The sequence below is a fragment of the Urtica dioica genome, chromosome 5 (genome assembly GCF_054948205.1).
Source record: "Urtica dioica subsp. dioica isolate 48M chromosome 5, U.dioica_male_clone48M_v1_H2, whole genome shotgun sequence".
Taxonomy (NCBI): domain Eukaryota; kingdom Viridiplantae; phylum Streptophyta; class Magnoliopsida; order Rosales; family Urticaceae; genus Urtica; species Urtica dioica.
Window position 1 is genome coordinate 31,998,820 of NC_142760.1, and position 23,504 is coordinate 32,022,323.

The 23,504-nt window shown below is 36.5% G+C and overlaps 2 protein-coding genes across 6 annotated transcripts; one reads left to right on the forward strand and one right to left on the reverse strand.

The window, feature by feature from the left end:
- Positions 1-4,744: 4,744 nt before the first annotated feature.
- LOC149397915 (topless-related protein 4-like) lies at positions 4,745-13,150 on the forward strand. 5 transcript variants are annotated; one of them, XM_089615860.1, is made up of 26 exons: positions 4,745-4,912; positions 5,169-5,270; positions 5,406-5,585; positions 5,725-5,838; positions 5,922-6,080; positions 6,191-6,368; positions 6,464-6,587; positions 6,670-6,785; positions 7,001-7,172; positions 7,297-7,406; positions 7,547-7,616; positions 7,740-7,813; positions 7,986-8,081; positions 8,149-8,244; positions 8,670-8,797; positions 8,925-9,159; positions 9,556-9,720; positions 9,873-9,965; positions 10,064-10,222; positions 10,365-10,475; positions 10,560-10,739; positions 11,352-11,480; positions 11,574-11,669; positions 11,922-12,110; positions 12,242-12,408; positions 12,494-13,150. In XM_089615860.1, the coding sequence occupies exons 2-26, from the start codon at positions 5,191-5,193 to the stop codon at positions 12,690-12,692; spliced, it is 3,420 nt and encodes a 1,139-aa protein (XP_089471986.1). In that variant the 5' UTR covers positions 4,745-4,912; positions 5,169-5,190; the 3' UTR covers positions 12,693-13,150. The 5 variants fall into 5 exon arrangements, with proteins under 5 accessions (XP_089471986.1, XP_089471988.1, XP_089471987.1 ...); XM_089615862.1 differs by having other exon boundaries at positions 7,004-7,172; XM_089615861.1 differs by having other exon boundaries at positions 6,673-6,785.
- Positions 13,151-15,334: 2,184 nt separating this feature from the next.
- BRIZ1 (zinc finger (ubiquitin-hydrolase) domain-containing protein) lies at positions 15,335-22,019 on the reverse strand. The gene is made up of 11 exons (XM_089615939.1): positions 21,644-22,019; positions 20,824-20,932; positions 20,602-20,716; positions 20,312-20,409; positions 19,681-19,787; positions 19,320-19,566; positions 18,895-18,948; positions 16,782-16,925; positions 16,632-16,696; positions 15,827-15,881; positions 15,335-15,708 (listed from the first exon to the last, which is right to left on the reverse strand). The coding sequence occupies exons 1-11, from the start codon at positions 21,943-21,945 to the stop codon at positions 15,550-15,552; spliced, it is 1,455 nt and encodes a 484-aa protein (XP_089472065.1). The 5' UTR covers positions 21,946-22,019; the 3' UTR covers positions 15,335-15,549.
- Between the last annotated feature and the right edge of the window lie 1,485 nt (positions 22,020-23,504).

The window sequence follows — 23,504 nt, forward strand, 5'->3', positions numbered from 1 at the left end:
AGTGACCAACTGCATGATTTAGTCTCTGTATTTGATCACAATGAAGCTCAATCTTCTAGTTCTAGTGATATATTGATTGTCATACATACACCTCAAGCTCAATCGTGTGTACGACAACCAACTACAAGCTAATAATGCTGATCCTTTAGATCAAGTTGCTGGTCAAGATCATGTTGAACAACCTATTGAACAACAAGATCATCAAGAGAATGATGAAGTAACATTAAGAAGATCTACTAGAGTTAGAAGATCAGCAATCCCTAGTGATTATGAAGTGTACCTGCAAGAAATGGACTGCAACATTGGAGCCGAGAATGATCCTGAAACGTTTTCACAAGCTGTAAGTTCTAAAGAATCTAACTTATGGCACAATGCCATGATTGAGGAAATGAACTCTATGGAAACTAATCAAGTCTGGGATCTCGTCGAGTTGCCTAATGGTGTAAAAGCCATTGGATGCAAATGAGTCTTTAAAACAAAGAAAGACTCACAAGGCAACACCGAGAGACATAAGGCAAGACTTGTAGCCAAAGGGTTCACTCAAAGAGAAGGAATCAATTACACAGAGACCTTTTCTCATGTACCAAAGAAATATTTTCTTCGCACGATTATGGCATTAGTAGCTCACTTTGATTTTGAGCTACATCAAATGGATGTGAAAACAGCCTTCCTTAACGGAGATCTAGAGGAAGAGGTTTACATGAAACAACCTGAAGGATTCTCCTCTAGTGATCGTGAGCATTTAGTCTGCAAGCTTAATAAATCCATTTACGGTTTGAAATAAGCCTCCCGCCAATGGTATTTGAAGTTCCATGATGTTATCACTTCATTTGGTTTTGAAGAGAATGTCATAGATCAATGTATTTACCAAAAGTTAGTGGGAGCAAGATATGTTTCCTTGTTTTATATGTGGATGATATTTTACTTGCAACTAATGATAATGGAATGCTATATGAGGTGAAACAGTTTCTTTCAAAGAACTTTGATATGAAAGATATGTGTAAGGCATCTTATGTTATTGGCATTAAGATCCATAGAGAAAGATCACGAGGCATTTTGGGTTTGTCTCAAGAGACCTATATCAACAAAGTTCTTGAGAGATTTCGGATGAAAGATTGTTCACCAAGTGTCACACCCATTGTGAAGGGTGAAAAATTCAGTTTGGACCAATGTCCGAAAAATGACCTTGAGAGGGAACAAATGAAGAATATTCTATACGCTTCCGTTGTAGGAAGCCTTGTGTATGCTCAGGTTTGTACCAGACCTGACATTGCATATGTTGTTGGAGTATTGGGTAGATATCAGAGTAACTCAGGTCTTGACCATTGGAAAGCTGCAAAGAAGGTTATGAGATACCTTCAAGGAACAAATGAGTAATACATGCTTATGTTCAGACGGACTGATGAATTGGAAGTGGTTGGCTACTCTGACGCTGACTACGCTGGCTGCATTGATTCAAGAAAATTCACTTCGAGATATGTTTTTATGCTAGCCGGTGGAGCCGTGTCATGGAGAAGCACTAAGCAGACATTGACTGCTACATCCACGATGGAAGCTGAGTTCGTATCTTGTTTTGAAGCTACATCCCATGGTGTTTGGTTGAAGAGTTTCAAATATGGGCTTAGAGTTGTCGACTTTATTTCTTTTTTTTTTTTTTTTTGAAGCTGGTCGACATTGACTCCGTGTCATGGAGTGGTCGACTTTATTTCTAGGCCACTAAAGTTATACTATGTCAATTCAGCTGTTGTTTTGATGGCTAATAAAAGTGAAGTCGAAGCAACACATCGACATTAAGTATTAAGCTATTATAGAACACGTTAAAGATGATAAAGTGGTCATCCAACAAATTAGCACTGAGTTGATGATTACTGATCCTTGACTAAAGGCATGCCACTAAAGAAATTCAAGGATCATTTAGAAATCATTGTATCTACTTACATGATGTAATCCTTATTTTTTTTTAATAACACGGATTTTCCATTAAAATTGGGTAAAAAAACCCATCCATACAGGAGAATAACAACTTAATACATGGAACACCTCAAACCTAAGTCAAAGTGAACCTAACACTAAGTTCCGGTAATCGTACGTTTTGTGCATGCTTCCAACAAGAAGAAGAACGACGAGCACAATATTTGAGCACACATATGGCTCTTTCAACAAACCAATAATGGTTGATGGAAAGGTCCACTCAACCTCGGTCCGATGACCACGAAGAAGATGCCTCTTCAGCCTATATAGAACAAAATCTAACAGGAAATCCCTACCGGGATAATGGACGACGGCTAATCCGACTCCATAACAAAACAAAGCAAACAAAATGTTGCTACCAAATAAACCATTCGCAATTATTCTTAAACTGAAAAAAATCAACATAAAATTAAAACTAGCCACCAGAGTTGGGTACACAACACCGAGAAGCAATGCCTCACTATCCTCGCCGCGGAACAGCCACGCCATCACGCCGTCGCAGCCCTGCAGCCCCGTCCCCGTCACCGAGGAGTCACGCCACTCTGCTCCCGTCGCTAAAAAACCACGCAGCGCCGCCGCCATTGTCGAAGAGCCACACAACGCCGTCCCCGTCGCCGAAAAACCACGCAGCGCCGTCGCCGGAGAGCCACGCAGCGCCGTCGCTGGAGAGCCACTCAGCGCCGTCCCCGGAGAGCCACGCAGCGCCGTCGCCGGAGAGCCACGCAGCGCCGTCGCCGGAGAGCCACGCAACACAACCACAATCACCGAGAACACGCCGCAACGCACAGCCATGACACGAATCTTCGTTGTTGCTTCTCCACCCTGGTAGCTGTCCGTCGCACCTTCTCCCCCGGAGCCGAAAGACACCCAACAGTGACCGGAGTCCCTGCCGAGATCAGCCCCAGGGGAGAGAGAAAAAAACCAGATCTGGATCTAGATCTGAGAAGAAGAAGAACCAGAGAGTGTTAAGAGGAGAGAGAAACTGTATTGTGTATCATTATCGTCTTAAAAATTCTCTTTCTCTTTCTTTCTTTTTTGATGTAATCCTTATTATGGGGTACATTTGTTTTTTCATAAACTCTAATTCAGTTAGATATTTTCTCATATAGTTGTGCACATTCATTATATTTATTGAGAAATATCGTTTAAGTGGACCTGGAATAAACATATGGTTTATTCACTAAAGAATAAGAGGGCTATTAAGTTGAGAGGCTGAATATATAGTAATACATGGAAGATAATACTCGCTCATAGAAAACCTATCGCCATGATTCATATATTTTGTTCTTTGTAAGTTTTGAGCTATATGGACCAAGTGGGAGAATGTAAGAATATTTCTATAAAATATTCATTAATGAGGAAATATTCTTTCCTTATTGTGGTCCATATATATATTAAGATTGACCAAGTAATTAATGGCCAAATTCGAGCTCAAATAAATGCCCAAGAATCAAGCAATTGCCCATAATAGTGGGATTGTGATTTTTCTCATTGATGGCAATGAGACTATAAATAAAACGTTTTGGGGTCCCTAAACTGACTCACACATTCGGAATACCAACACCATCTAAGGGTGAGAGCGAGAGTTTAGAAGATCCTCAAAGCAACTCGCCGGAATCGGAGTCCGGAGCTCGCCGGAAAAACACAACAATGGCCCGGTAAACCGATCCTTTTCGCTTCCGCTTTGACGTGTTCATGTTGCTAGAACACCTTTAGTATGTGTAAAAATATCTAACATAAACTCCTTTCAATTAAATCCTTCTATATAATTATTTAAAATCTTTTAAAAAAAAATTTAATTTTTTTTTAACCTAACGGGGTCCGAATCCCATTAGGCGGTACCCCGTTCCCGTCCCGTTACTTAACGGGACAGGACTCCCGTTTGGTCAAATAATAAGAGTCCAGGCGGGGGCGGTAGCGGGAGATGTGGTATCTCCCGCTAAGCCACGTTCGTGTATGGATAACTAATTTCACTGTACGGTGTAATTTTATACAACTTTAAAAATTGAATAGTACAACGAGATGAGACTCCCGTTTGGTCAAATAATGGGAGTTCAGACGGGGGCGGCAACGGGAGATGTGGTATCTCCCGCTAAGCCACGTTTGTGTGTGGATAACTAATTTCACCGTACGGTGTAATTTTATACAACTTAAAAAACTGAATAGTATATGATTTATTTTAAAAACGAATATGATCTGATTTCTATGACAAGTCTGACGTCACGCATATCTATCTCTCATACTGTATTATGGTATTTAACGCCATACAAAATTAAAATAAATCATTTTTACGGTATAATCCAAGAAATATCTAATAATTTATTAATAATATTATTTCTATCTTGTTTTGTGGGACGAATGATGTTGTAATCCACATTTCATTTATTTCTAGATTTTAGGATGAAATTTCACACGCTATATCACATAGAGATCGGTGTTGATTATGATAACACCAAAATTAATCTAATAAAGAATTTTTGCGTTTATTAGTGGCTGGTAAACTTCACTCGTTAACTTTCCATTTTACATTTATTTAAAAAAAAAAAGAGACTAGTTTCCTTTTCTTTTTTGTTTTTTCACGTTGAAAACCCGCAAAAACCGGAAAGTGCCTATCTCCCCTTATAAGTACATTTGCTTATCAATTAAAGACCTAATAAGTACGTTTACTTATCAGTTTGCTTATAATCAAACATCTCAATTCGTTCTCTCGCCTCACGATAAACGATTTGTCTGATATATAAAGAACACGACTCTCTTTCTCTCTCTCTATTACAAATCCCTAACCCTTTTCTCTCTCTATAAATACTTAGCACAGAGAGCTTCGTAGAGAAAGGAGCTAGAGAGAGAAAGGGGAAAAAAAAACTTCCCTTAGTCTTCGTTCTTCTTTGTCTTCTACGAAAGACGGTTCCGATCTGCTCGACTAATTCTTCGAGGAAAAAAGGTACGAGATTTTCTCGTTTTTGTTTCCTCATCGATAATTCCGTTTGATAATATATTTTATTTTATAAAAAAAAAAAAAAGAATTCTTGAATTTTCCTTTATTTCTTTCCGTGTTTGTTGTTGTTTAGGCTGTGTGAGTTAGACTTATGGATAATTGTTAGAAACTTTATTTGTTGATTGTTCGAAATTTGAATTTTATAATTTGTTGGTAATATTTTTTTTTTTTTAAATTGAATTGATCTGTGTGAGGGTTTTAGATCTTTGGCTTCGAAGGGAAACATGACGTCGCTCAGCAGAGAACTTGTGTTTCTCATACTTCAATTTCTCGACGAAGAGAAATTCAAAGAGACTGTTCATAAGTATGTTCAATTTAATTTATTTATTTTCATCTGTGTATTTTGTTCATATCTCTGGGGAAAAAGAACTTAACTGAAATACTAAAATACTATTCTAATGTATTGATAAAATTGGTGGGGTTTTTATGGTGTGTCAAGGTTGGAGCAAGATTCAGGATTTTTCTTCAATATGAGGTATTTTGAGGAAATGGTGACAGGTGGTGAGTGGGAAGAGGTGGAGAAGTATTTGTCGGGTTTCACAAAGGTCGACGATAATAGATATTCAATGAAAATCTTTTTTGAGATTCGGAAGCAAAAGTACCTGGAGGCTTTGGACAAGTAGGTGCATTTTTGTTTTCGAAATTCGGTTCAGAACCCGTGACATTTTCCTTTTTTTATTATTATTATTATTATTCTTTTTATAATGGCGAGAAGTTTATTCGGTCAATGATCTGAAATGGCTGTGAAATATTTGAAGGCGTGACCGATCCAAGGCTGTCGAGATACTAGTCAAGGACTTGAAAGTATTCTCTGCTTTTAATGAAGACCTTTTTAAGGAAATCACACAGCTGCTAACTCTGGAAAACTTTAGGTACGAGAATGATATCTTTTAAAAATTGTTTTCGAGTATACAATGTCTTACACTTTATGTTTGTCACCTTTGAATGTGCACAGGGACAACGAACAGCTATCCAAATACGGAGACACTAAATCCGCTAGGGGTATAATGCTTGCCGAACTAAAGAAGTTGATTGAAGCAAACCCACTATTTCGAGACAAACTTCAGTTTCCGACTTTGAAGAACTCGAGGCTACGGACACTGATTAACCAGAGGTCGTTGAGAAAAAAAAATGTTTTCTTTTGTGGTCTGCAGTGAGATTTTATCTTGCTTAAAATTCTGAATTTTTTGTTCTCTTTTTGTTTTCATTTTTTTTCCACCACAGTTTAAACTGGCAGCATCAACTTTGTAAGAATCCAAGGCCTAATCCTGACATAAAGACCCTATTTGTTGACCACAGTTGTGGACAGCCCAATGGAGCTCGGGCTCCGTCCCCCGTCACCAACCCCTTAATGGGAACTGTTCCTAAGCCTGGAGGTTTTCCGCCACTTAGCGCCCATGGTGTAAGTGAACTAAAAATTTACTCCTGCGATTTATTAAAAAAAAAAAATTGTTCCTCATGTATTATAAAAATCTAATTATGTCTGCGTGTCTATAGCCGTTTCAGCCTGCTCCGAATGCGCTTCCAACGACAATTGCTGGGTGGATGGCAAATCCATCTCCCATTCCTCACCCCGCTGCTTCTGCTGGGCCGATTGGTTTGGCCATGTCGAACAATAACGGTGATTTTTTCAGCTCTGTTGATTTCTTTTTCCACATTGACAATTGATTTTTAATCTCCTTTGTATCTTGTTGTCATGGTAGTAGCTATCTTGAAGCGCCCTAGAACTCCTCCTTCCAATAGCCCTGCTATGGATTATCAAACTGCTGACTCTGAACATGTGCTAAAGAGACCACGTCCATTTGGAATATCAGATGAAGTACCTTTTTATCCGTATTTTCAGTATTTTATTGATTGTCAAAAATTTTATTTACTCAGAAGGGTTTAGTAATTAACGAGTGGAACAAAGTTATTTAATCTCTGGTTTTAAGATGGCTTCATTCCCAATGCTTTTATTTTATTTATTAATAATGTCTTACAATTTAAGAGTATGATGTTGTTCAAGTGCTTATTTTTTCCCCGACATTTTTATAGCAGGGAAGTAATATACCAGTAAACATTCTTCCGGTTGGATACACCAATCAGAGCCATGGACAGAGCTCCTACTCTTCAGATGACTTGCCGAGGTCGGTTGTTATCACTTTAACTCTGGGTTCAGTTGTCAAGAGCATGGATTTCCATCCAGTGCAGCAAATCCTCCTCCTCGGTAAGTGTCTCCTGGTAAATGATATGAAATTTCATTTCAGCTCATAGAATATTTCAGAAAGAGATTTTTTTTTTTCAGATATTAAAAATATATATATTTTTAATATACGCGTTTGTGATTTCAGCCGGAACAAACATGGGTGATGTTATGATCTATGAGCTACCGAGCAATGAAAGAATTGCGACCAGGAATTTCAAAGTTTGGGACCTTGGATCGTGTTCAATGCCTCTTCAGGTTCGACTATCAGTTTGTTGACCTGTATTGAATAGTAATCTTCTATTGTTCATTTGGTTTTGGCCAATTTTGATATACAATATACTGCACTATTTCTTTTAAAAAAAATTGGCCTAATTTTCCCTTTTCTTCTCTTGCAGGCATCGCTAGCCAATGATTATTCTGCATCTGTCAACCGTGTCATGTGGAGTCCTGATGGAACACTATTTGGTAATTGAAGTTCTTATTCGCTTAGTTGTCTGATTTGTTGTAGTGTTTAACATTAAGCTCTTACATTAACCATTTGCAAAGAACTGTTTATTAATCTGATAGAAATATTATTTCTGAATTTAGGTGTTGCGTATTCCAAACATATCGTGCACATCTACTCATATCAGAATGGTGATGATTTGCGCAATCATCTAGAGGTTAGAATTTAGAACTGAGCTTCGTTACTACCTACCTGCATTTACAAGATCCCAAATCTTACATACCTCCGAATATTATTCATACAGTTTCTATTATTCTGCGCTGGCTGTTTACCGGAACAGTATCCTTCTATATTGTAATAATTGGAATTTGTCAATTTTACTTGTTCAGATTGAGGCTCACGTTGGAAGTGTAAATGATCTAGCATTTTCGTACCCGAACAAACAGCTATGTGTTGTCACATGCGGAGAAGACCGGCTTATAAAGGTTTTTCTTTTACTTCCTTCTATGTGATGATTGTTTAGACTGGACATTAAATTCATGTATTATGTAGGTCTGGGATGCAGTTACTGGGACTAAGCAATTCACTTTCGAAGGTCACGAAGCCCCTGTCTATTCAGTGTGTCCGCATCACAAAGAAAGTATTCAGGTGATATAATTGGTTTTCTGTGTTTAAAAATTTCCATTGTCATTAAATTGGGTGCTTATTTAACTTCGTTTTCTTTTTCTCTATTATTGCCACTGTATGAGAAAGTTAGAAAAAAGACACGAGTCTTACTGAGTAAATTAATCAGGGTACCTGAATTTTATGTGTATTTTTTCAGATATTTTTTATTGCGCATTAAGTAGTCCGATTTCTAAGGTTTCTCTGTCTATGTCTCTCTACAAAAGTAAGATCGTGGGGTATTCAGAATTATTGCCCTTTTTCGTTTAGAATCTTTCGTTTCATAAGATGCACATTTACATTGAACTCGAGTTAGATTATTTTGTTTCCTACTAGCAGCTATTTCTTAGCTTTAATGAAAATTAGAGATGCATGGTAGGTTATCTAAGATTGTTATTATTTTTGTCTAGTTCATATTTTCGACAGCAACTGATGGGAAAATAAAGGCGTGGTTATACGATAACATGGGTTCTAGAGTTGACTACGATGCTCCTGGCCATTCGCCTACAACTATGTCATACAGTGCTGATGGTACTAGGTAAGAATCTGGAACCTATGATCCTCAAAGCTTCCTATTTGCAATCTAGAGTTTATGTTTATTTATTTATTTTGTTATTTGAAGTTATCTTTGTAATTTGGTTTTGACTTGTGGGTACCTAATATAGGCTATTCTCTTGCGGGACAAACAAAGAAGGAGAATCATACTTGGTGGAATGGAATGAAAGTGAAGGAGCTGTCAAGCGTACGTACCGTGGTCTAGGAAAGCGATCCGTGGGAGTTGTGCAATTTGATACAACTAAGAATAGGTTCTTGGCTGCTGGAGATGAATTCACAGTCAAATTCTGGGACATGGACTCTGTTACTTTGCTGACAAGTATTGAGGCTGATGGTGGATTATCGGTATGTACCACTTATCAAGTTTATTAGTATAAGCATCGGTGAGGTTTGCTCGTTATGCTCCACTGGTGATGTAAAAAGTAATTGAAACACGGCTTTTTGCCATTTTGATATATATATACATTTTTTTGTTTCTTTTTTAAAAAAAAAAAGAAGCATCTGTGAGGTTTTCCAATGCCGGACTTTGAATTCAAGAGGAACCTCCGCTTTTGATCTTTCAAATTATACATTACTTCCGTGCAATTCTCTTGCTCAATTTACAAATAATAAATCTGAATGGATTTTATAAACTTGTATATCTCAAGTCATCTCATCTGTAATGGGTTTCTTCATTATTTTTATCTAACTATTGTTAATGTCATTCATGCGACTAATGATGATAATCTGATAAATCTGCAGGCTTCTCCTTGCATCAGATTTAACAAGGAAGGAATACTTTTGGCAGTGTCAACAAATGACAACGGGGTCAAAATTCTGGCAAACCCCGATGGCATTAGGCTGCTACGAACAATGGAAACTCGTACATTTGACGCATCCAGAGTTGCTTCAGCATCTGTAGTGAAGGTAAAGATTTCACCTTAGCAGATCTTGAAAAAATATTCAGGTTACTTTCAACTGAAAAATTGCGCTTTGGATTGGTTGAGTAAGACTAACAGATGATAAGATTGTTTTTTACTATGAATACTCATAGACTGATATACATGTAATATTTATAGAGTCCTGCAATTGCTACATTTGCTTCTTCCAACATCCCTGTTGAAGCAAGCATCGCAGAACGTACTGCACCAATAGCACCAATAGTTGGACTGGTTAGTATCGTTACTCGTATAACACTCTATTCCAAAGTAAAACTCTCACTTCAAAACATGACCTCTGTTTTTTTCGTTTGTGGTTTGAAATTGTGCAGAATGAGAGCCGCAATGACAGCCGGAACATGGTTGATGTAAAGCCTAGAATTGCTGAATCGCAGCCAGTTGATAAATCCAGGAACTGGAAAGCATTGGAAGTTAATGAAGCTTCACAATGCCGTTCTATGAGACTTCCCGACAGTTTGACAGCAATGAGGGTACCAATTTGTTTGAAACATTATCTTATCCTATATGCTGTGTTTTTACTTTCTCAACACTTTATTTCTTGTGCGTATATCACCTCTATTGTTTCCGTGGTGTATTTTGAGTTGCAAGCCTGACACGTTGATGTTAAATCAGGTCTCCCGACTAATCTATACAAATTCAGGGCTCGCCATTCTAGCCTTATCATCTAACGCCGTTCATAAGCTTTGGAAATGGCAGAGAACCGATAGAAATTCTGCAATAAAGGTTGCAATAAAGATAATTGAAATGGTATACTTTCTTGCATTTTGGGCTTTGAGCTTGCAATTCACGTATCTGCATTTCTTGTAGGCCTCTACAAGTGTTGTACCACAATTATGGCAACCTTCAAGTGGAATATTGATGACAAACGATATCAATGACACAAATCCCGAAGAAGCCGTTCCCTGCTTTGCTCTTTCCAAAAACGACTCATATGTCATGTCTGCTTCTGGGGGAAAAATCTCATTATTCAACATGATGACGTTTAAGGTATAGTAGATCTTTATCTTTACTTGGTTGATTGAATTTCCCTATTTAGTTTGTGTAGTAACTTCTTTGATTGACAATCTTTCTTGCTAACATTCTCTTTAGGACTAGACTTTTTTTTCCCCCGCTTACAATGAAGGTTAAGAATACTGGCTTTTATTTACTTTTTATGCTGTTTTTAGATCGTAAAATGAGAAAATATCATATCGCTTTTTTATGTTGCGCATATACCTTCTGTTTGACACCGAATCAATTATCCTCCCATGTGTTAATATTTTACTGAATTAATCTCGATGTATACGGTTTGCTTCATCTCAATTCTTCATTACGGTTTGCTTCATCTTAATTCTTCATTAGTTTTGTTGACTTTCGGTTCGTGAAAAGATGTTTACAATATTATTAGATAAAAATAGTTTGTATTCTAAACTAGTTGATTGCGAGCTTTTACTGTTTTGGCATCTGTATAATCAGGTTTATTATTTATTTATTTTACAGCATATGTTTCGAATACTTGCTTTCTCTTATTTAGATTGTAAAAAAAAAAAAAAAAAAAGATTTCCCAGGGAGTTCTGAAATAGTCTTTTGACATAACACGGTTCCTTGGTATGATTGCAGACAATGACGACATTCATGCCGCCCCCACCAGCAGCGACATTTTTGGCATTCCATCCTCAAGACAACAACATTATTGCCATAGGCATGGCGGATTCCACCATCCAGATTTATAATGTCCGCGTTGATGAGGTATCGGCATATGGCATGATATTATGTGTCTCATACTTGGTCATAGGCATCACAGGATTGGTATTGTTAACAATCAAACATTTGTTTTCACAGGTTAAGACCAAGCTAAAAGGTCATCAAAAGAGGATAACGGGTCTTGCCTTTTCCCACACTCTGAACGTCCTCGTATCTTCAGGAGCTGATTCCCAGGTATAGAGATTGTTGATACCACTTGTGTTGATCCGTTAGGTATTGCTTGTTTGTGGAGATTTGAAAGTCAGTAAAAGATGATTTGTTTGAACGAGAATGTACCAAGATAGTTCACTGTAGAACCTTTGTCCTTTCTCTTTTACATTTCCTTGCACTCGTTCAAATGCAGACTTTGGCCAAAATGTTTTTTAGATTGTTTCTCGTGCTTTTGATGGTTTAAACCCCACTAATCCTTTTTCTCCCATTGAACAGTTGTGTGTTTGGAGCACTGACGGATGGGAAAAGCAGGTGAGCAAATTCTTGCAACTTCATACTGGACGAACCGTGGCACCGGCCGCAGACACCAAAGTTCAGTTCCACCAAGACCAGACACATCTCTTAGTAGTTCACGAAACCCAGATCGCCATTTACGAAGCCCCGAAACTGGAATGCCTTAAACAGGTACTTGTAGTCTTCCTTTGGCAATGATTTGTTATAGTCTCAATAGAGTATTCAATGTCGTAATCAGAGTGATCCGCGTAAGGATTTTTAGTTAACAATAAACCCGTTTTCGAACTTATCTTATTTTATAGTGGTTCCCACGAGAAGCCACCGGACCAATCACCCATGCAACGTACTCCTGCGACAGCCAGTTAATTTACGTCAGCTTTGAAGACGGAAGTGTCGGTGTCTTAACCGCGACGAGCCTTAGATTGAGATGCCGAATCAATCCAAATGCCTATCTACCTCAAAACCCAAGGTCAAATGTCCCTTCTTAAAAAGCTATACTGTCAACTTTGGCTGGCTTTTCACACTTTTTTTTTTTTTTTTTAAATATAAAACAGCTCAAGGGTATACCCTCTAGTCATCGCTGCACATCCTACCGAGGCCAATCAGTTTGCTCTGGGCCTCACAGATGGTGGGGTCCACGTACTCGAGCCTTTAGAATCCGAAGGAAAATGGGGGACCTCACCGCCGACCGAGAACGGCGCGGGGCCCAGCGCCACACCTGGACCGGCCGCGGCGGACCAGCCTCAGCGGTGACAAACTGAGACCTTTTTTTTTTTTTTTTTTTTTTTTACATTTCAGGAAAAATGAGAGAGGGGTATTTGATAGCCTTTACATACTTGAATTAACCCAGAAGAAAATGAGTTGCATTAAAAAAAGGTGAGTTCGCGCTGTAAATTTAGGGACTCGGAAGGTATAAAAAAGAAAGAAAGAAAGAAAAACACAAGCTTAGGTTGGACGGCATTGACGGTAGAGAATATTTTTAGTGAAAGATAAATTTAAGGTTGGTTTGAGTGAGCCCTGCCTTTGTTTATTTTCCTTTTTTTAGTTGATTTAGTCACTATTTTTTTTTCTATTATTAAGTTGTAATTGTGGCCAGGTGTTCTCGCTTTCCTCGATATTAATTGTTAGGATTTGTAATTTCTTTCTAAATATCTTCATTATGTAATCAACACTCTGGTGTTTATACTTCAAAATAAAATCAGTTTTCTTCACATGCATTCGTATTTTATCTTTTAATCTTCAAAAAATTAGCCCAATAAGCCACCGAAAATCTAAAAATTATTAGGTAGTCAATCTTTTGTAAATTTTTTGTAAATAATCATTTCAACTTATTTACAACACTACAAAAGTAAGAATTCGTGACGTAACTATTTGAATTGATAAGAGAATTAACCTACAAAAGAATATTTTCTATTAAACAACATAATTCCAAAAAATCTAGGATTTTTGCAATGGAACCCAAAAAATAAAAATAAAAAATTAGTCTAAACTTAAAACAACAAAACCTGAAACAATAAAAACAAAAAAGCTCAATCTTAATAGTAAATAAAATTTACGAGACTAGTAATTCTAATTAACTTGATAAGAATCTTATGAATCTTCGGATGAAGTTCAAGAAATAAAAGGCAAAGTCATGATAGGAAAAAAAAAATTCAGTAAAATTATAAATAAAAACATGCAAAAGCATTTTATTTTTTAAAATACAATCATGAACTATGTCAAATGTAGGACAAATAAGAAAGCTCTCCGAATTTAAATTAAACGTACTATTCTAGTAATTTTAATTCACTAAAAAAATCTGGAAAAATTTCAGACTAAACGAGCCGCAAGCTGAATTCGTGTGAATGCATGACAAACTTATTTGAATTGATCATAATAGAATAAGTAGCAAAAAAATAAAGTTTCATTTAAACAACGTAAACAAAAATAATAAATGATTTTGACGATAAAAAAAAGTAACAGAAAAAGAAGGACAAAGAACAAGGAATTCAAAAACAATGCCGAAGATTACAAAATCAAAGAAGTACCAAATTCACTTGACTATAACGAAATTGGGTCCCTGAAATCGTTGTTGTTTAAAAATGCCGAGTAGCATATAAGATATAATTAATTTTAATTTTGTATCCTAATGTTAAGTGCTATATGAGAAAAAAAAAAGTGATATGAATTTGGCAATTTTACGATCCCATCTAATTTATAATTTTGTGTACCCAGTAGATATTATAAGCTATTAACCAAGGAATTCATACTCTTAGAAGATAAGGTTGTAAGAGGATTGACATCATCAGCCTTTTTGATATTGTTCGCAAGCTGAATACGATAATACGATACGAGAGAGAGAGAGAGAGAGAGAGAGAGAGAGAGAGAGAGAGAGAGAGAGAGAGAGAGAGAGAGAGAGAGAGAGAGAGAGAGAATGACAAAAAAAGTGATGATTTTGTAAGAAATTAGTTTATATTATGGGCCTAATAATTAGCAAAATATCAAAATTAGGTTTGTAAAAGCATCTTTAGTGGTAACGTTAGCTTAATATGCCACCTAGATTTTTCAAACTACAACTCATTCAAACAACAACCATCTCCAATGGTTAAGCCAATCTCTTTCTCTTTGCTCTATGTATCACACATATAAATAACATTTCATTAAATTTTTACTTAATTCTCATTGGTTCAAATGAATGTGGGGTCCATTGCTTTTGCTAGAGCTAATTTGCTAATTAGAGCTACTTTGCTCTACTAAGTCAATAGTCAAATCATGCTCCAATGGTGAAGCTATTAGCTCCAATCTTTTAAAATTTACTAGCAAGTCCTTATGGTAAACCATTGGAGTTGCTCTAAGTACACAATATCTAAAGCTGGATTTGTATCACATTATTGGACAAAAATAAGCTTAAAACCATCTGAAATAAAACTAATTTAATTAAGTCATCGCGAATTATAGAGACCATCGCGAAATTTCTTTGAAAAATAAGACTTAAATACAGAACATTTTGTTTAAAAATAGTTCAAAACTTCAGCTTCAAGATAATATACGCATAACAAATCTTATCTTCATATTTTTTATTATTATATTAAGTCCACCATACAGATCTTACTACGAAATTGTGTCACATTTATTTGGGCGGACAAACACTGAGCTTCAATACTTGGTACTTACTATGGTTTTGTCCAACATTTGTCTTAGTTCGATCACTTGACACCATCACTAGAAAACAAATGATTGGTTGAAGCAAAACAAAATTAATTCTTAAATGAAGCAATTAGCAGACATCTTATACTAAAGGTTCATTTTGTTTATGAATACCCTGCGGTTAACCATTTTTTATTTTTATTTTTTGCGCTCATGCTATAACGGATAACGATCCACCAATTATATTCCAATTGCGGAGCAGTAACGATATTTTAAACACTGATGACATGCTATGAGTTAAATATTATTCTTCCATTATAAGTAAATATTATGTTCATTATGTACAACCATAGACCATCATCAAGTCTTGAAAATGACATTTTCATTTTCGAGAGCGCTCTAATGATAATGTGTTGTACCTGTACAACTAACACCCTTCTCAGATTATCTATCCACAGTATACGGATATTCCATCCAAACCTCTCTAATTTCTTTTGCGTCCCGACTTCGATTTATTTTTGGATTTAGGCTGGGAAGATTGCTTCGAAGGCACGGGAAGGACCGTTCCTCCTTTGATGCCATCCGAATCTTTCAGGTCCTCGAGCGTCTTTTGGGCCCCGATGAACACCTTGAGATCCCTTATCTGAGTGATTACCGTCGGTTTTGTAAGCGTTATCATGAGAAAATAAGTAAACCCCGACTTTTCGAGTATTAACAAACATATAATCATCATTGAACTAATTCTAATGAGTTTGTAGTACCTGTTCTTCCAAATCAGAAATCTTTTCATCCTTCAGCTTCAGTGCCGCAGCTTCTCTGATAGAATGAGTCAACGGGTTCACTTATAAGAATATGGAAAATTTGGCACTTGTAAAATGGTATTCCAATTATATTCAAGTGGAAAAGACACACACACACACATATATATATATATATGTGTGTGTGTGTGTGTGTGTGTGTGTGTGTGTGTGTGTGTGGGTGTGGCTTTTTAGTTTTTAGTGCAATTATTCTTTGAGCTCTTGCACGAGTGGCATTTTTGGTTCCTAAATTAATTTTCAGCGAAAAATATACCTCAAAGTATTGATTTTGCAGCATTTTAATCTTTTAAAGAACGTGTTTAAAGTGTTTTTTTTTTTAAAACCCGAGTATTTGTCAACTCAAGTAACTAGTCAATTTCATAACAAAAATAAGACTGATTAAATTAACCATAAACAAGCCAAATAACAGTTATATATAATTTTACATTGTTAAAAGTAAGATTGTATGTTAAAAAAAACTTTTTGGAATCACAAACAAATTATTAAGTTTGTAAATGTGTTTAAGTTGTTTTGGATTTGGTTTTTGTACAAATAAATGCTACAAAATCAATAGTTTGAGGACCCTTTAGCTTTCTCAAAAAAAAAAAAAAAAAAAAGACTGTTTAGCTCATAAATTAATTTAAGGGCCAAATCTCACCGTAATAGTTCCTGGACTATTTGCTAAAGCCGAATTTGAATAGTGAAAAAACATTGATTTCTTTCGGGAACTTTGTTAGACATCTTCAATTATAGGCAGAGAGACACGCACCTTTCTTCAACTTCCTTGAATTTCTTACGCAAAGTTTCTTGATCCCCGATGAGTTTTCGATTGACCTAAAAGGGAACAAAACAATGATACGGTAAAACAACCAGACATCATCAAAGTGCAAGGTGGTCAAATTAAATAATATAAACTTACCTCTCCAACAATATCTTTCAGGTCAAGACATCTCTCCATTTCCATTTGCATGTCACGCATTCTATTAGTCACGGTCCGGTTTACAGCTTCAGAAACTGCATCTTCCATCTTACCTTTGGCGTCCGAAACTAGTGTCTCATAAAACTAAAGAAAATAAAGGAGAGAATGAATCAACAAACCTAGTAGTGAAGCATTCAAACACTAGTTTTTGAAAATCGACACACTGGCCATTTAAAAAGCTCGGTACTCCATTGGTATCGAAACAAAAACGTAAGATAGATACAAGCTCTCGAGAAGCTTGTTCTCTCCAAAGAAAGTTACCTCAAATTTACTCGATATTTTTTTTAAAAAAGAAACTCATCCTTTATTAATAAAACGGCTCAGCCATAAAGATTACAGCAAAACGAGCTGAAAAGAACTAAAAACCAGCTCCGAAAGAGCGAAGAAAAAAACCCGTACAACAAATTACATAGCACTGACCCAATCCCTACCCAGATCTGAAAGAGAAAAAGCCCCAAAAACTTTACTATTGGAGTGAAGCCACAAGGCAATACAGGTTTTAATTTTGTCGATCAACTTGTCCCTGTTCCAAACCTCATCGTTAAAAATCCGGTTGTTCCTAGCAGTCCATATACACCACAGAGAGGATAAAACTCCAGCCTTAGACGCTTCAATCCATTTGTCGTTACGTCCCGTCGTCTCGTGGATCCGAAGCAGCCCTTCGATAGAAACAGACAAGGTTTGGATGTTCAATTTTTGAAACAGCCATTCCCATATTAACACCACCACGGGACAATGGATGAAAAGGTGATTGGCATCCTCGCTCGCTCTGACACAAAGATGGCAGAGGCTAGGCAACAAAGACATATGCGGATTAATCTTCTGAACCCGATCAGCCGTATTGACTCTGTTGAGCACCAATTGCCACGCGAATACCTGGACTTTACTCGGGACTGGAGACTTCCAGACCGTCTCGAAAAAAGGAACAGAAGCGTTTTCCCCGTCGTCTGAGAGATCTGCCACCAAAGACCTCACCGAAAAATCTTCCTTGTCGCCTAACCATACTCGGCGATCTCCGACACCTTCCAAAAGCCTAAAAGACTCCAAAGAATCCATCAAAACCGCCGCTTCACGAGTTTCCCTATCCGTTAAATTCCTGGGAAAACAGAAATCCCAATTGACAAGGTCGGGGTTTTCGGGTGAAAGAGACGCAAAACTTTGGACATTCCCATTCTTAATCGGGCATAACCTTGCCAGCCCCGGGAAACGATCCTTGAAACATCTGTCACCAACCCAAATATCTTCCCAAAACCGAACCACTGACCCGTCTAGAACCCTCCAAGAGACATGGCCGAAAAAAACTTCCCGCACCGCAGAGATCGACCTCCACGGACTGCGAAAAGAGCGATCTACCGCTGCTCCCGGATCCCAACCGTTAGGAAGAGTTCCGTAAATCGCTGAGATCACCTTATGCCATAAAGCATCTTCCTCGAGGGGGAAGCGCCAAAGCCATTTAGCTAGGAGAGCTGAGTTCTTGTTCACGACACTTCCGAAGCCCAAACCTCCTCTTTCTTTGGATTTCGAACAAACATTCCAGGACACAGCCGCTCTCATTCGCTTCGAATCAAAACCTTCCCAGAAAAAAGTTTTCATCAACTTCTCGATCTCGTCAGCCACACCTATCGGCATTTTGAAGATAGACGTGAAATAAGTGGGAAGGGCTGAAAGAACCGATTTAATAAGCGTCATCTTTCCTCCCTTCGAAAGAAAACCCCGTTTCCATCCGGCCAATCTTTTGGACACCTTAGCCAGCACCGGGTCCCAAAAGCTTTTCCTTCTAGGGCTGTCCCCTAACGGCATACCCAGATAACTGATCGGCCAACTGTCAACTTGGCAGCCCACAGCCCCGGCGATCGCTGTAATCTCCACCTCCGAACAATTAATACCAACGATACTGCTTTTTTCTTTTCCCAATTCCTTATTTCTTCTATTACTACTTTCTCATTACAATAATATATACTAGTATCCCTAGGTTCCTAACAAATACTACCAACCAGGGCATACACTAATTCTTTAGAAGAAGAAAAAAAGCATAAAAGCAACAAATACATACTTGTCTCTGAGTCTCGAGCTGACCGGCAAGAAGATGGTTGTACTCATCCACTATCTGTTGTCACAAAAGATATCATTGAGCTGAGGTACGTAAATTATCACAAATGATAAAATGCTTTGTTTATATAAAAATAAAAGGTCCATTAGGAAAATAGCCAACTTAAACATTTAATATTGCTAAATAGCCAACTCTTAGTAAATCTTAGGTAAATCGCCACTTTCAGACGTAAATCTTAGATAAATAGCCACTTTCATATACCAAACGTTGGCTATTTACCTAAGATTTACGTCCGAAAGTGGCTATTTACCTATGATTTACCAAACGTTGACTATTTAGCAATGTCAAACGTTTAAATTGACTATTTTCTAATTTTCTGAAAATGAAAGGTGTTCACAAAACCAATTTTTTTCAAACTGAATACATACAGCGTCGACTTTGCTAGTGTAGAGGGCTCCACCGACGCTAGAATCCTCGCTGCATGTGCAGCTACCACAGTCTCCAAATGAAAAGCACCGAGCGTTCATCTCGCCATACTTGTCGTCGCCTTTGGACTGGTTCAGTCTGTGAACATAACTATCGCCAACGTAATCCCAGATTTGCTGGGTCGTTAAGTCAAGGGAATAGCTGTGCTGCGTTTCCTTCCAGTGCCTAATAGCGTGCCCTTCTTTGTATCTTCAGTTACATACATAAGATTCAACATATAATAAGAAGTGAACAATAAGCTCTAATAGAATGGTTCACGTAAATTGACTAGTTCATGTTTAAGATCGAGTGCCAGTGAAATACCTTCCACACCCCACAAAAGCACATATCATACAGACCCACAGATTTTCTGATGTTCCACAAAGAGCGCAGGTTGGACTATCATCCTGCTGCTGACAGTATCGACAAACCTGATATTGTACACACATACAAAATAATATATTAAATACATACGCTAGACTTAGCTTTCAGAAATCTTTGTATGATTAGCAGAAATATAAAGATGTTCAGAATATAACATTTGACCCTGATCTAGTCGCAACATGTACCAGTAAATCTAGAAATTCCCTTATCATAAGTGAAGTGTTACAACTTTGTGGCTTCGAACCTTTCTTTGTCCATCACCGCTAGAACTTTAAAAGAAGAAGGAAAAATAAAAAAATGAATCTGTATATTTTGTCTTACAACTTTCCTTCATGTAAAAAAACTGAGCAGTGGGGCAGCCAATTGATGCTATTTATATGTTTTACTATGTCGTAGGTTCTGTTAAATATACTAGTGACTTGGCAAGCAGCCGTATTACAAGTGGACTGAGTGAGATACCAAGATATAGATAATTCAATCAAAATTAAAATGAGAATTCCTAGCATTTCACATTTACATGTTACTTTGGGAGTTGGACAAGGATATTTTGAGCAAGTAAAGGAATTCTCACCTGGCATGATACGTAAGTCCACTTTGAAGTGCAAGGACATTGAAAGGAATGATCACAAACAGAAGTCAATATTCCACTCGTGTCCGGATCCAATCTCTCTAAAACCAAAAATAAATCAATTAAATCAAATAAGTTTCGGATCGTACAAACAAGTATGCATGGAAAAAGAAAAAAACAAAACAAAAAAACAAAACAAAAAACAGTTTCCCTGTATAATATCTAATGATGAACAGTTTGACCAATGAATCAAGAAAATATAAAATAAAAAAGTAGTATCTTCTGTGTCTCACCGAGGCAAATCGGACAAGTCGGTAACTCAATGCACCCATCTGGTGGAGTCCCGGCTAATTCAGCCGAACTAGTGAAATCCGTTGATAACAAAAACATGACATGGCAGATCTCCCCCTGAAATTAATTGGATCATTATAAATCTATAAAAAAAAAATTAACATTTAAATCTATCATCCGAACAATTTCAACAGAATTAAAGGCGGATATCTGCAATGATCTACCTTGTTTGGTACGAATTTCTTCCCATTAAAACAGCAATAAAATGCATCAGACATCATCTGATTTGTGACCTTAACCATAACCGAGTACCGGTCTTCCATCGCATCGTTCCTGAATACAAACAAGTGGACAAGCTTAATCACTCTGTCTATCTATTAATATCAAAATCATTTAATGCTAATGCTCAAAACCTGATGATGCCGTACAGTAAAATCTCATCAAAAAGAGAAAAAAAAACTGAATTTAGAGTTTTGATGAAAGTATATAACAATAAGCCCCAATATGAAATAACCCACACCCAGAAAGGTTTTTCCAAGAAAGCAAAACACTGATAGTGTTAGAACTGTATTGCATGCAACAATCGCTCAACACCTAAGAAAACAGGTATAATAATTCCCTTTGTTTTTACTCATAAATAGAAAGACCTGGTCTTTCAATATCAGCATGATTAAATTTTAGGCTAAAACACACACAACAAAGAAGCATAAATTTCTTCTAAAAGAAAGACATCCAATTCTCCATTACCTTCCATTTTTCATAAACCCAATTTAAAGATTTGACAAGCCAAACAACATTCAATAGCAATTACGCATTTCATATCCCAAAAAATTAATTTCCAAAACCTCAAAGGAAAAAAAAAATTACACCCATAAAAATCAAGAATTAGACTTACTCTTCCATTCAGAACACTTGGAAAGAAATAATAACAGGACAGAAATGCAATCTATACACAAATAATAACTCGATCGAAGGCGTTGATCAACATTTAACAATTCCAAGCGTCCGAAAAGAGAAAGAAAAAAAATTGAGGTTTTTCAGAACCTGATGAAGACGATCTCGACGATGTGTTCGATTCGGGTCCCCAAGAATCGAACGAAATCCTCGTACGAGAACGAGGTTGGAACAGCGATAACGAACGCAACGGTCGACCTCGCGCTAGGGCTCGGAAGCGAGAACGGAGCGACTGATCGGAAGAGATGAATCACCCCTCTGCGCTCGCTGAACTTCGTGCTTTTCGACGCCGGCGATTTCTTGCTCGCCGTCGCGTTCGCCTCTGTGAACTCAAGGTCGTCGAAGCTCAGGGCTTTGTTCGACTCCACCGAGTGGACTCGGATAAAGAACATGGCTATCTCACTCGGACTCACGACTCGGTCCAGAAACAGAGTTTCAGTTTCGGTTTCGGTTTTTGAGAGAGGGATAGTTCAACGAGAAGCCAGACTCGAAGAGAAGCTTATTATAAATAAAGAAAAAAAAATATTATTAAATGAAAAAGAAAACCAGATTCGCGGGAAAAATGGATTTTTTTTTCTTATTACTTTTTTTCGTCCAATTTTTTTTATTTTTTATTTAGTTATTTTATTTTACTTTGGATCCCTTATTATTTTTTGGGCGTTAATTTTGTAACTAAAATTAAACTATAAAATTGGGATGTAGTCAACGTTTGCAAATGTTTAAAAAAATAACTAATGACAATTATATTTGACTTAAATATCCTTATATTAAATATATTATAATTAACAAAAAAAATTAAATAATTTAAAAATTCGACAATTAATGTACCAGTTATGAACTCCGGTAGAATTCTACAATAGTAGACAAGATTTTTCATCCAACACAATGAGTCTATTTTTGAAGTTCTCATCGCCACAAATCCGTAGGATTTAGAATCACTCAATTTCGAGTTCATATGAGAAATATATGAATTGTGTTTGGTAGTTAACTCAAAAAGTTTTTGTTTTCTATTTTTTAATTTTTGTAGTTGTATTGAAAAATTATTTTGCAGTTGTTTTCAAAAAGTTGTTTGGTACAGTTTTCATTTTTGTTTTTGAGAAATTGAAAAAACTGAAAAAAGTGTTTGGTATAGTTTTTATTTTTGTTTTTGAAAAAATGAAAAGAGAAGATGAGGAGAAGGATGAGAGAAGAGAAGAAATTTTTTTTCCAAAAACACATTTTATTTGTTTTCAGTTGTCTTTACTCTTTTACAAAACAACTTCAAAATTTTTTGAAAATTTTTTCCAAAAACTTAAACCAAACATGTTTTCAATTTTTGTTTTCAATTTTTTCCACTCAAAAACTAAAAAATTGTTTTTGAGAGGAATACCAAACACACCCGAAATTTTGAAGTTTTGATGAAAAAAAACTGTATGACAGAAAAAGAGTGACAAAAAACGGCTGGAATGACAAAATAAAAAATTTAAATGGCTTATTCAACAGTCACATCATCTATTTGGCTATTTTTTTAATAAGTTTCCAAACATTAGTTATATCCAAACGTGATGTTTGGAATGACTTAATAAGTTACTAATTTCTTATTTTTTAATAAAACAAATTTTGACTAAAATCTTAAAAAAGAACCGTAACAAAAAACAATGATCACAAATCTTGGATTTGTGATACATTATTTTGAGAATTTTGTCTTTATAATTGTACATGATATTGTATACATTAGATTTTGTTTTCAGATTATAACTTCACAATTGGAAAAAAATAAAAAAAATTAATTAAGGAGCAAAAGTAAAGTTATTTAATATGTACATGAAAGTTTGTCATGTGTGTGTGATAAGGTATGCAGCCTAATTTGTTTTGCAAGTTTATTTCATTAGATTATTAGGATAGTTATTCATTTATGAATATGATTCATTAAAATTATAATGTAAGACTAGACTTAAAGTTGTTTCATTTG

Coding starts and splice junctions, on each gene's coding strand:
- LOC149397915 (XM_089615860.1), top strand. CDS start 5,191: ATGACGTCGCTCAGCAGAGAACTTGTGTTTCTCATACTTCAATTTCTC. Junction 5,271..5,405: donor TTCAAAGAGACTGTTCATAA/GTATGTTCAATT, acceptor TGGTGTGTCAAG/GTTGGAGCAAGATTCAGGAT. Junction 6,081..6,190: donor CGGACACTGATTAACCAGAG/GTCGTTGAGAAA, acceptor TTTCCACCACAG/TTTAAACTGGCAGCATCAAC.
- BRIZ1 (XM_089615939.1), bottom strand. CDS start 21,945: ATGTTCTTTATCCGAGTCCACTCGGTGGAGTCGAACAAAGCCCTGAGC. Junction 20,717..20,823: donor AGAAATTCGTACCAAACAAG/GTAGATCATTGC, acceptor AATTAATTTCAG/GGGGAGATCTGCCATGTCAT. Junction 16,697..16,781: donor TGAAAGATATTGTTGGAGAG/GTAAGTTTATAT, acceptor GTTCCCTTTTAG/GTCAATCGAAAACTCATCGG.